The 12,862-nt window shown below is 29.9% G+C and overlaps 3 protein-coding genes across 4 annotated transcripts; 2 read left to right on the top strand and 1 right to left on the bottom strand.

Moving 5' to 3' along the window:
- LOC138349046 (protein FAR1-RELATED SEQUENCE 8-like) lies at positions 1-2,417 on the top strand. The gene is made up of 2 exons (XM_069298890.1): positions 1-559; positions 647-2,417. The coding sequence occupies exons 1-2, from the start codon at positions 289-291 to the stop codon at positions 1,663-1,665; spliced, it is 1,290 nt and encodes a 429-aa protein (XP_069154991.1). The 5' UTR covers positions 1-288; the 3' UTR covers positions 1,666-2,417.
- A 306-nt stretch (positions 2,418-2,723) lies between these two features.
- LOC138349138 (serine/threonine-protein phosphatase 7 long form homolog) lies at positions 2,724-5,785 on the bottom strand. 2 transcript variants are annotated; one of them, XR_011221733.1, is made up of 5 exons: positions 5,664-5,770; positions 5,252-5,534; positions 4,464-4,643; positions 3,923-4,347; positions 2,724-3,841 (listed from the first exon to the last, which is right to left on the bottom strand). XR_011221733.1 is itself a non-coding variant. In XM_069299177.1 (5 exons), the coding sequence occupies exons 2-4, from the start codon at positions 5,530-5,532 to the stop codon at positions 4,093-4,095; spliced, it is 1,227 nt and encodes a 408-aa protein (XP_069155278.1). In that variant the 5' UTR covers positions 5,533-5,534; positions 5,664-5,785; the 3' UTR covers positions 2,724-3,841; positions 3,923-4,092. The 2 variants fall into 2 exon arrangements, 1 of the variants encoding a protein (XP_069155278.1); XM_069299177.1 differs by having other exon boundaries at positions 4,741-5,534; positions 5,664-5,785.
- A 4,772-nt stretch (positions 5,786-10,557) lies between these two features.
- Positions 10,558-12,862, top strand: LOC101259640 (CBL-interacting protein kinase 18-like). Its single transcript, XM_069299176.1, has 2 exons — positions 10,558-10,760; positions 11,220-12,862. Exon 2 carries the CDS (start codon positions 11,632-11,634, stop codon positions 12,739-12,741), a length of 1,110 nt encoding a protein of 369 aa, XP_069155277.1. The 5' UTR covers positions 10,558-10,760; positions 11,220-11,631; the 3' UTR covers positions 12,742-12,862.

Genomic DNA, 12,862 nt, shown 5'->3' with positions numbered 1-12,862 from the left:
AATTCTATAAATTGGAACTTATCCTTCATATTCATATTACTTTCAATCTTCCAATCTACCAACAATTTTAGGTAAAAACATTTGAATATTATGGGAGAGTCTAGCCAAAATTTCAGTCATTTGAATTGTTTCTCATCGGATTCAACTAATAGGTAAATAAAGTAATGTTTTCTTATTTCTTAAAAATTATTTTTCTTATATGTAATATATTTATATTATTATTTTTATAGGTATGATCAAATTCAAAATGCAGTGAGTTATTGTACACAAATTGTAAATAATAATGTTATGGGTGATGAACGAGTTGGTGAGTTGCACAATGATGAACCTTCCGAGCATGAATTAACAGACAGTGATGATATGTATGACGGCGATGATGATAATATGGATAATGCACCTAATGCATCCATTGAAGATCAAAGTATTAATTATCATTCTACAGCGATTCCATACTTAGATCACACTGACGAAAATGCAGAAGATTTTATGTACACGAGAGATGACGGTTCCATTCGAACGGCACTTTGGAATTCAAACAATCCTAAACATATCCAGTCAGGTTCGATTGTTGAAAACTAAATATTTTATAGTTGTTTATTTATTTATTTATTGCATGTTGATTAATTTAATTTGTATATGCAACTAGGTATGTTATTTATGAATAAGATGCAAATGAAATCTGCAGTAAGAGCATATAGTCTTGCTATTAAAAAAGAATTTCTTTGTGATCAATCCAAAAGTAAAAGTTGGAAAGTTATTTGCAAGCGTCATGAGTTAGGGTGTGATTGGATGATTAGGTTTAGAGAGATTTCAAGCGGTATGTGGAAGACAGGAAAAATGATTGAACCGCATACTTGTCTTACAGATAACTATAAGGAGGATCATTTCAATTTGAATGATAACATGATTGCCACTTCATTAATACCATATGTTATGCAAAATCCAGACATAAATATTAAGATGATCCGTGAAATTATCAAAGGAAAACATCACTATACTCCTAGTTACAGAAAAGCACAAAAAGATCGAAGAAAAGCATTTCGAATGGTTTATGGTGATTTTGAAAGTTCATTTAAGGCATTACCTCGATACATGGCTGCACTACAATTATTCAATCCAGGCACTATTATTGAGTGGGAGCATCATTCTACAACAATACAAGGTGAGCAAATTTTTAAATTTCTTTTTTGGGCTTTTAAACAGAGCATTGATGGTTTCAAAAGTTGTAGGCCGGTCATTTCTATCGACGGCACACATCTTTATGGTTTGTATGATATCAAATTGTTAATTGCGGTTGGAATTGATGCGAATGGAAATATCTTTCCACTTGCATATGCTTTAGTTGCACGTGAGAGTTTTGAGTCTTGGTCATGGTTTCTCAAGTTATTATGGACACATGTAGTTTGTGAACGACAAGGAATTGGTCTTATTTCTGACCGTCATCAAGGAATCTTGCAGTGCGTTCAATCTTATGATTGGTTGAGTCCACCCAACACATATCATAGATTTTGTGTTCGACACTTAAAAGCAAATTTTAATAAAAAATTTGTAAATAGTGAACTCGAAAATCTAATGTGGTTGGATGCTACTGAGCATCAGGAGAAAAAGTTTATGCAACGGATGCAACAAATCAAAAATTGTCTCCTGCAGCATATGAATGGTTAAATGAATTTCCTTTGGAAAAATGGACGATGTATAAGGATGGTGGTCGTAGATGGGGTGCCATGACGACAAATGTGTCTGAGTCATATAATGGTTTATTGAAAAAAGCTCGGGGGCTTCCTGTGACTGGCATGGTTCGAATGATGTTCAAAGCTCTCGTTGATCGTTTTGTCGAAAGAAACAATCTTGCAATTGCATTACTTCAAAGTAATATGCCATGGCCACTTGCGATAGATAAAAAATTTAATGATTATTATCAAAGAGCTCAAGGGCACACAGATATGATGACTTACAACACAGGTGATGGAGTTTTTAAAATTCTTACTTTTGCTCATGATGGTAAAGGTGGAAATGTCCTCAAGGTTACTACAAAAGGTAAGAAATGTTCTTGTGGAAAATGGAGAAACTAACATATGCCTTGTTCGCATGCCATCAAATTTTGTGGACTTCGCGGAATCGAGCCAAAATCTTATGTAAGTAAATTCTACAGTGCAAAATATTACAAACGAACATACAATGAGACATTTAATCCAGTGGGTGATGAAATGTATTGGCCACCAGCTCCTTTTAATTTAATTGCAAATATTGAATATTTGCAGACAAGTGGTACGCAAGGAAGAAGCCGACTTAAGAATGATATGGATATAGCTCCGGCTCGCATGACTAGAAAATGTAGTGTTTGTAAGGAGACAGGTCACACAAAGGCACGATGTCCTACTCGATTTTAAATATTTTGTATATGTTTTTAAGGTTAATGTGTTTTTATTATCTTGTTATTAATATTATGATGTATCTTTTATATTTATTTGTTGACATGAATTTAATTTGTCTTGTGCATTTTAAATATTGTACGTAAAAAATAATGATTTTACCTAATATAAAAAGTATTGATTTGACCTAACATAAAATGTATTGATTTGACTTATGATAAAAAAAAAAAGTAAATCCTGCAAACTTGTTCAAACATACAAAAATGTTGACAAAAAGTATTGATTTGAGATAAAAAAAAAAAGTAAATCCTGCAAACTTGTTCAAACATACAAAAATGTTGACAAAAAGTATTGATTTGACATATGATATATCTTTTATATTTATTTGTTAACATGAATTTAATTTGTCTTGTGCATTTTAAATATTGTACGTATAATATCTTTACATTATTATTATATTACTGATTTGAACTCTATTAAAAAATAATGATTTGACCTAATATAAAAAGTATTGATTTGACATAACATAAAAAGTATTGATTTGACCTATTACAAAAAGAAAAGTAAATCCTGCAAACTTGTTCAAACATAATCTCATTACTTTGTTCAAACTTGCACGAAACAACAAAATTTACATATTTCAAAATTCGAATCTTCAGCCTTTTAGAATAAAGGTTCATAAAAAAAATTATTCTTCTGAATCCGAATCTTCTACATCTTCATTCTCATCTTCATTTTCATCTTCATTTTCAAAATCTTCCTCATTTTGATAGTGTCTGCCTGTTCCACATCTAGTTGATTTGTGTAGCCTAGATGTTCTCCGAGGTGGATTTTGTCTATTAAGAACTAAATATAACATAATATAATCAAATAAACATGCAATAAAAATAAAAAAAAATTATAAAAAGTTAAAAAAATTGTATGAAAATAATTATACTTACATTCGAAAAATTCAATCTTCCACCAAATGGAGAATTATGTATCGGAAATTCACGCATACCATGTTGAAAACCATATTGAGAACCACTAAATTGTGCAAACCCAGATATTGGAACCTGCGGAGTTACAAAATCAACTGTTTGCTGACTAGAAAAATTCGGATTAGTGTTAGAGGCCCTTACAGAAAAATCAAATGTGGGATAATAAGGCTCGGGAGTCGCCACATTAGTGTTAGAGGGCCCTGCAGAAAAATCAGCTGTTTCACTAGTGGTCCTTCTACCTCGACGAGCACCCTCTCTCGGTGTTGTTTGTCGTGATCGGCGAGATACTTGTACTGGTGGTGGTTCATCGTATTGAGTGGGAGGATTGTAATCATGATCAAAGCTCAATCGCGTTCCCTGAAAGGCCGCATTCATTGACTCCATTGAAATACGAGCGACTTCCGCTGCATATTGTCTCATTTCATTAGATTGATTTTCATCATTTTCAATCATCCGAGCTCGACGATACTGCATTTCATGACCCCTAGCCTATAATGAATAAACAAATATTAATAAAAAAAATTTATTAAAGATTGACATAATAATTTGAAATTTATGTAATATACATACTAATGCCTCATGTCTTCCTGCCATGTGTTGATACCCTTTTTGTACAACATGTTGTGGATTTCCAATGACCATGCGGGTATGCCTCATGTACCAACGGAAGTAATCTGTTTGACCACTTACAAATGGAGGTCGAAATATACGATTTTGACGTTGTTCCCATAAATATTGTGTTAGTTAAATGCATCTATATCTTCTTGTTTTATTTTTGATCGTTTATCACGCTTAAAATGATATTCGAAAAATTGGGTACACGGTCCAGTAATATGTTGTAAATAACCGAACTGTCTCACAACATGATCAACCATGTGCCACTCACGATAAATTCCATAAATCAGTGGCACCTGTGCCATCCAGACACGTTGTCCTGACCGACACCACTCAGGCAATCCATTAATAACATCTTCCGAATAAGGCTGCCAAATAAACTATAAAAAATAATTAAGTAAGATAATTATAAAAACAACATTGGCAGAAAAAAATATATTCTTATTTAAAATAAAATAAAATATGAAAAGTATAAGATACTAATAATATTAAATACCTGTTCATCAGTTAGATTATCAAGTACATCCCTAATCACACCGATTACAGTTCGTGCCTCATTTTGATGATTTCTACGTCGCGTCCATTTATGTGCAAGTGCAGTTAAAGCCTCAAATTGATTGGTTCTTAGAGGCTTTGGCAATGGTTGCAGGGGAATAATTCTTTCCCATGCCCAAATCTACAATAAATAAATTCACCATTACTTATAATGCACTTAAATTTAAAAGTGCATATTACTAGTATATAAAAAATATTTAATCAAAAAATATGTATACCTGCACTAAAGAGAGAAATCCACAAACTTCATTTGATTTTTTCATTGACGCACGGCATAAACAATTATACAAATATGATAATGCGGCCGATCCCCATGCTTGAGTTGACATTAAATCTAAATTTCTCATGTCAATCAAAATGTCCAAATTAATCTTATTATTAGATTTATCCGGAAATATTGATCCACCACATAACCATAATAAATATAATCTAAATCTTTGTTGAACTTCATGCTCAGTTGAGTTATCGTTAATAACTTCCAAACCTTCGATATACTCAATCAATTTATATGTTGACAATCTACTAACACCAGAAAAACAACTAGTATCGGGTAACCATCCTGTTAATTGAAAAATCATTTCTTGTCTACCTATAATCCCTAAAGAATCAGCTCCATTTAAAATTATAGGACTACCATCTACTACCATTCCGAATAAAATTTCAATATCTTGTAAAGTTATGGTAGCCTCGCCAGTTCGCATGTGAAAAGTATGAGTTTCCGGACGCCACCTTTCAATTAAAGCAGAAATTAATCCGGAGTCATACGGCACACATCCAACATCAAGAATTCCTTTAAATCTACAATTTTCAAAATATTGAAGGATGCGAGAATGTAATGGATGATATTTTAAATGTTGCCAAAATTCAATATCACCACGACGCGTATATAAGCAACATCTCTCTTCTTTTATGCTACCATTCCAAATTCCTTCGGAACGATGATGAACTTGAATTTTTAATACATCATGCTCTACTGGACCAGGATGTACGTATAAATTTGATGGATCCATATCTATACACAAAAAATAAAAATAAAAATTAACATTAATATAAGTATCAAACGATTGAATATATCAACAATATCATATAAAAGTATAAAATTAATTAAAATAAATTAAAAATAAAATAAATTTAAACTCACCTTATAAAGAAAATGCTTTTAAAAACTTTAGAAAATTTGAAGAATAACAAGAATTTTAAGATTGTGGAAGATTGAAAGTAGATTGGATTGGAAGATTGAAAGATTGAACTACCAATTTATAGAATTCAAAGTATGAAAAATTGAAGTACCAATTTATAGAATTCAAAGTATGATGTACTATTTACATGTGAATATTTTTTTCAAAACTTGCAATAAAAACAAAGGTTTACTATTGTGATGTCATCCACTTTAACTTGTGAAAATTTTCTTCAAATTATACAATAAAAACAAAAAATTTTACTATTGTCATGTGATCCTTTTCACTTTATATATATATATATATATATATATATATATATATATATATATATATAAAAGTATATAATTTTGTTTTAAAAAAAATTAAATAATTTTTCTCATTTAATTTTTTATTTAAAAAAATTAATTATTTGAATTCAAATATTATTTAAATTTAAATTCAATATAATATCTTTTTTTAGAAAGAAAATATATTTACTTATTTTTAATTTTTTAAAAATAATGTATATTTTCTTATAAATTATATACATAAGTTAACATTTTTAAATTTTTTTTTATTTAAAAAATTGCTCAGCGATTTAATAACAAAAAAAAAAAATTTTTTAAATAAATCGCTGCCTAGGCAGCGATTTATAAAAAAAATTTTTTAATATAAATCGCTGCTACATAAAAAAAAAAAAATTTTTTGTAAATCGCTGCTCTAGCAGCGATTTATATCAAAATTTTTTTATTTTTATAAATCGCTGCTAAGGCACGATTTATATTGGAAAATATATATATATTTTTTTTATAAATCGCTGCACTGGCAGCGTTTTTTTTTTTAAAAAAAATTTCTTCGTAAATCGCTGCCAGAGCAGCGATATACCTTATTTTTTTAAAAAAAAGAAAATTAAAAAATAATGTTAAATCGCTGCCCTGGCAGCGGTTTGTAAGAAGAAACATTTTGAAATCGCTGCTTGAGCAGCGATTTCATTTTTTTATTAAAAAAAATTTTTTTTGGCAAAATCGCTGCCTCAGCAGCGATTTTACTTTTTCAGTTGAAGTAAATCGCTGCGTCGGCAGCGATTTTACCGTTTTGGTTTATATAAAATTTTATATACCGTTTTGGAATTTTTGTTAATATTTTCTACCATTTGAGTTTCGGACTCAAGAAAATCATGTGCAATATAGGGAGAGAAGAGGAGAAAATCAAGGAGAGTAAAAACTAGTGAGAGATATAATTTCTTATACATTTGGGTGATTTTAGGCATGAAATAAGGTAATCTAGTTGTTACGAAATTAATAATCTTGCCAGAATAATTATTTAAAACTAACAATGCAAAGGATAATTATGGGGCTTAAGTTTATGTCTTTAGTGCAATATGAAGTTTAGAAGGAAAAAAAAGAAAGGAAAGTATGACTTATGATTTATTTGATGAAATTTTAAATTAATGTATTTTGGAAAGTGGTTTGGAAAAATATTTGGTAATTTTTTTTAATGTTTGATTAATAAATTTTAAAAACACTTTTGAACAGTAAATTATGTTTAATTGAAGTTTCTAAAAGGTATATATCCAAATAGGTCAATGATATTATATTTAATAAATTGGTCCAAATCAATTTGCTAATGGAATGTTTCAATACGGTACAAAAGTATGTTTTTAGCTAATAATCCGATCAAAGATATAATTGAAACAAGTATGAAATCAAAAATTTTAATTGCACTTCTGATTATAAATAAATTTTTTAACATCTGAGTACATACCATTAAATGATTTAGACACACTCTTAAAAGATAGCACATAATGTCATGAAAATGGTTAAATAATTAATTTATATGAATTTTTATGGGTGAAAGCATATATTATGTGCTAAAAATTGATAAGTAAAATTTTCATTTGTTCATATAAAGTATTGTCATTTTTGAAAAAATATTGATTTTTCATTCTGACATAATGTATGAAATGATCCTTGAATAGTTATAGGGTAATATGCAAATTCTTGATAAGACTTTTATAAAAATGTTATATTCTTACAAATAAAAATATAGTTTTTCAAAACGTGCTTCAACAGATGTTGACTATAATTAAGAAGATTGGTTTTGTAGAAAAAAAAATGTATTCACACTCATACATAAGAATTATATGTAGAAAAAAACGATATTCTTTTTGAAAAATATTAATAATTAGACTTCTTTGAAATAATAAGACTATTCAACTTATAATATTTATGGAGAAAGATTCGTAATAAATATACAAAAGTTATATATTTAATCCAATAACGAACGTCTGAAATAAAATTTCCAAATGAATGGATAGGGTATTAATATATCTAATACAATTTAGATGAGAAATATTATCCCCTAAAAAGAAAATGTTTAATGAATTGATTTTCAATCATGAGATTTATAATTATTTTTGTCTTCAAAAGAAGATATTAATCAAAGAGAATGATTTTTTCATAATAAATGTGAATCCCTCAAATACTATTTGAGAATAAAACTCTTATTGCACTCCAAAATTTTGTTCTGTTAGGTACATTTGTAGAAATAAGAAGAAGATTCATAATTATGAAACTGAATATATATTGTTATAACCTCAATTATTCAACGTGAACGACCTATTTATATTTAAACAATCATAAGCAACGAAAAATGCACAAGTACCCTCCTTCCTTCAATTTCAGACTATGATCAAAATTTTGGAGACATACCTTACTAAACTAAGGTTTTATTACTCTTCGATCCTAACTTATTTTTTTTAAATAATTTTATACACCTTTTGTCTTACATGGTACACTACCTTTTATCTAATCGCTCTTTTGACTTCAAAAAGATTTTCTTTATCAATATATTGTTTCTTCTTGATACATCTTTATAATAAAAAAAGAAAAAAGGTAGAAGTATTTTCTTAGACTATGACCCAAATATCATAGATACATCTTAAATAAACTAAGGTCATATTACATGAATTCATTGTAATTTTGTACACCTTTTTTATTTACGTGAAATTCAAATATATCTCACGCGCCTCAACTGCGCGGAGTCACGAAGTGTGCCACATAATTCAAAAGGTGTACAATATTATATATAAAATAAATTTAGGAAAGTAATAAAACCTTAATTTAGTTAATTTGTGTCTCTAAAATTTCGATTATAGTTTAGGGAATACTTGTGTCTTCTTCCATAAAAATAATAATAGTAAACGTTCATTAAAATAAAATTGAAAATCCACTCATAAAAAAAGAAATCAGCCGCACATTAAGATCACTTAATAAATTTTTAACATCTAATTACATGGAAAATTATTCAAATCAAGAACAAAACTCGTTGCTTTATCTTTCCCTATAAATTAATTGAAGACAAATTATATCCGTTATTCAGTCGACCCAATTTTATTTTGTTCCATTTCAACAATCTAACACAATTTTATTTGTTTGACACGCAAATAAGTATATGATGTAAAGAAACATTACTAATAAAAATAACTTTTAGAGACTTAAATATTGATAATAATAAAGAGTATTAAAGTTATTATCGACATTAGTTAAGTGTCATTAGAATCAATATTGCTAAAGATTTTAGAAACATATACAAAGAGTGTTAATTATCGCAAAAATATATATTTAACGATAATTAAATAATAAATGACGCGTTAGCAATCCGGTTCAAAGCCAGTAGCACGATAGGACGACTTCTCAGCCCATTCCATCCTTTCAGTCAAGCCAGACGCGAATGAAATAGCTGCTCCCATTCCGACAAGATCAGGAATTCTTTTATCCTTTTTTCCCTCTAAAGCCCCTCGCTCCACTCATTTTGGAACTTCTAATCAGACCTGGCTGAACACGACATAGATCAAAGGATCGTTCATTAGTCCTACTAATAAAATACAGGAAAAAGAGGAATGGATTTCGAGTAATCATTTTTGTGATAGTGAAAGTAATCCTAAATTTTGTCGACCAATCCTGCCGTTGGCATCTCACATTTTTTATTCTTATACAACTGTCACTAGAAAATATAGTTGTACATAGGTGAGTCGTATTTAAATAAAGCATGTAATCAATATATTTGTTTAAAATTGATTAATATTTTTTTTTTATTAAAAGTTTTATCAAAAGTGCTTTCAAGAAAAAATTCAAAAATTTGAAAAAATAGTTTAAATTACTCTATGGAAATACGTATTTTATTTTTTTTTAAAAAAAGAAATTAACTAAAAGCCACAGATTCTTTAAAAATACGCATTCTTAATATTCAAAAAACATGACTGAAGGTTTTTAAAGCTTTCTAACAAAAAAGAAAAGCATAAGTAAAAATAATTCATATTAAAGCTATCTCATCTTTCCCAATAAGCTGTTAAATATTTTTGCCCAAAAATATTTGACAAAAAGATTTGCTTGTAAATATTACTGTAATTATTTTCCCTCCTAGCCATCTAAGGAATAAGCTTACATAGATGATTGGGACGTAATACAAATTATAATATAATTTGTGATTAATTATTTTAAAGGAGATATAATATGTAATGAATATTTTCAGACTGAGATTAAGTGTAATTAAAGACTAAAAAGACTTTATACCATTCACGAAAATTTTGTGATGTCTAAACGTATTTAGATGTAATTTTTATATTTATTCTATCTCTATTTATTTGTTCATATTTTCTCTTTTAGATATTTCTATTTACTTGTTCAGACAAATCAAAAAATGATAAAATTTTTTTCCTATTATACTCTCATTTACACTTCTTAAAAATTTATAAGTTTAAATTTATCCTTTTTGAAATCATATTTAATAAAAATAAAATTATAACTTTATTATGTTAATTATTATTGTCTTAATATTTTTTTTTTCTAAAAAGGACAATTGTATTGGGATTGAGAGTATTTTGTCGTATTGCAAGGAGCATACCAACTTTTCACTTGCACAATTATTCACTATTTTTTATGAAGGCAACAAAATCTGAACATTATAAATTATTTAGTCACAACTTTAATCCTTTCATGTATATATATTGTAAATATAAAGGGGAGCTTCACCAAATTAAACATTTTTCTCCTTAGGTCGTCTCTACTTGTATTCAGGTTCTTTCCTAAACCCATTTTAAGTTTAATTTTGCTTTGTTTGAATTTTTATTAATCATGGTAGAGAATTTGATTTTTCTTTTTTGCTAAATGTTGTGAAAATTCTGGATATGAAGAATCAAATTTTAGAATCAGAAACAGGTCTTGCCAGGGTCTTCTGTTTGAATTTTGTAGTTATTTAAATAGAAGTTATAACATTTATCTGTTTAACCTGCATTGGTGATATATATATACCTTTTCTGAACATTTCCAAATGAACAATTTCAACAAAATCTTTTCATTTCCTCTTTTACTATTACTTGTTATTTGGGAATCATTTTCTTGTCTGCCGGTCCATGTACACTCTGCCCTCCCTAGGCTTGTGGTGATATATATATCTCTAGTTTTGCTTTTGAGTTTAAGTTAAAAAATAGTAAGCTGTAGTTTTGAGTCTCTCTTTTCTTATCTTGTGATTTTCAGAGCTATGTGACATGAAAGATGGGGTGAAACAACAGCTCTTGGCTCTAAAAAGCCTCTAAGTTCTCGTGCCAGATGCACAATGAAATAACAGTTATTAAGAATGGACGCCCTTGTTACAGATGGTTGAACGCTGAAACAAGGTTTCGTGTGCCTGTAAATAGAGAATTATCGTATCAGCAAGAGTGTTGTTTATAGTATAAATTAGTAGGATTGTTTGTCGAAAATGGTGAAAAATGGAAATGTAGTGATGCAAAAATATGAATTGGGGAGATTATTAGGTAAAGGCAACTTTGGTAAGGTTTATTATGGAAGGGATCTGGAAAGCGGACAAACTGTAGCCATTAAAGTAATTGATAAATAGAAGGTTCAGAAATCTGAATTGACTGAACAGACGAAACGAGAGATATCCATTATGGCAATGGTCAAACATCCACATGTTGTGCAGCTATACGAGGTCATGGCAACTAAGAGTAAGATTTACTTTGTGATCGAACAGGCCATGGGTGGCGAGCTTTTCAACAAACTGACAAAGGGCAGACTCAAGGAAGACGCTGCTAGAAAGTTGTTTCAGCAACTGATCAATGCAGTTGAATTTTGCCACAGCCGAGGTGTTTATCACCGTGATCTCAAACCAGAAAATCTCCTACTTGATGAGAATGGAAACCTAAAGGTCTCAGACTTTGGTTTGAGTGCATTAGCCGAGTCTAAGCGACAAGACGGGTTACTTTACACAACCTGTGGTACACCAGCATATGTTGCTCCTGAGGTGATCGGTAGAAAAGGATATGAGGGTGCCAAAGCTGACATCTGGTCTTGTGGGGTGATTTTATTTGTCTTGTTGGCTGGTTATCTTCCATTCTATGACTCAAACCTTATTTATCTGTATAGGAAGATTTGCAAGGCGGAGTACAAATGTCCTAATTGGTTCCCTCTAGAAGTGTGTAAACTTCTCTCTAGGATCTTCGACCCAAATCCTCATAAAAGGATTTCAATAGCCAAAATAAAGGCAAGCTCCTGGTTTAAGAAAGGATTGGGATCTAAGCAAGTAGTGAACCAAAATGCTATTGCAGATGGTGATGCTGTTTCCAGTTCAAATAATACCAAGTTAGAGTTGATAAAACCTGCAAGCGTTAGTGCATTTGATATCATCTGCTGGTTTAATTTGTCTGGTTTATTCATAAACGATGATCAAAAGGAGGAGCTGCGATTCACATCAGTGAAACCTGTCCCAGTCATCATATCCAAGCTTGTGGAAGTTGGCAAGAGTCTGAACCTTGAAGTAATGAAGAAAGAAGTTGGATTTCTTATGTTGGAGGGATTAAATGAGAGCAGATATGAAACCGTGTGCATTGGCGTGCAAATCTTTGAAATTTCTGTATCCCGTTACTTCATTGAGCTGAGTAGGTCAAGTGGTGATGCGACTGATTACCAAAACATGTTGACGCAAACTATCAGACCAGCTCTTGAGGAAATTGTTCAGGCTTGGCAAGGTCTGCAATCTCATCAACAATTACTAAAATGAAGCTAGATGCTGATCATACTTTGTATTTAACAAATTCTGTTTGTTTGGTGGGCTAGCTACTTCTATTTACTGCACTTGTCTATGAAAGCATGTTACTACAAACTTCGATTATTTTGTCAGA

This window comes from Solanum lycopersicum, chromosome 6, assembly GCF_036512215.1.
Source record: "Solanum lycopersicum chromosome 6, SLM_r2.1".
In the NCBI taxonomy this organism is placed as follows: Eukaryota; Viridiplantae; Streptophyta; class Magnoliopsida; order Solanales; family Solanaceae; genus Solanum; species Solanum lycopersicum.
Note: the sequence above shows the minus strand (reverse complement) of the source record. Positions and strands in the feature narration are given on the sequence as shown.

What these genes read in the sequence shown, in the direction of transcription:
- LOC138349046 (XM_069298890.1), top strand. Translation starts at nt 289, where the DNA reads ATGGGTGATGAACGAGTTGGTGAGTTGCACAATGATGAACCTTCCGAG. An exon ending in TCCTAAACATATCCAGTCAG is followed by an intron (nt 560 to 646) that starts GTTCGATTGTTG and finishes ATATGCAACTAG; the next exon opens with GTATGTTATTTATGAATAAG.
- LOC138349138 (XM_069299177.1), bottom strand. Translation starts at nt 5,532, where the DNA reads ATGGATCCATCAAATTTATACGTACATCCTGGTCCAGTAGAGCATGAT. An exon ending in GATTTCTCTCTTTAGTGCAG is followed by an intron (nt 4,644 to 4,740) that starts GTATACATATTT and finishes TATTTATTGTAG; the next exon opens with ATTTGGGCATGGGAAAGAAT. An exon ending in ATAATCTAACTGATGAACAG is followed by an intron (nt 4,348 to 4,463) that starts GTATTTAATATT and finishes TATTTTTTATAG; the next exon opens with TTTATTTGGCAGCCTTATTC.
- LOC101259640 (XM_069299176.1), top strand. Translation starts at nt 11,632, where the DNA reads ATGGCAATGGTCAAACATCCACATGTTGTGCAGCTATACGAGGTCATG.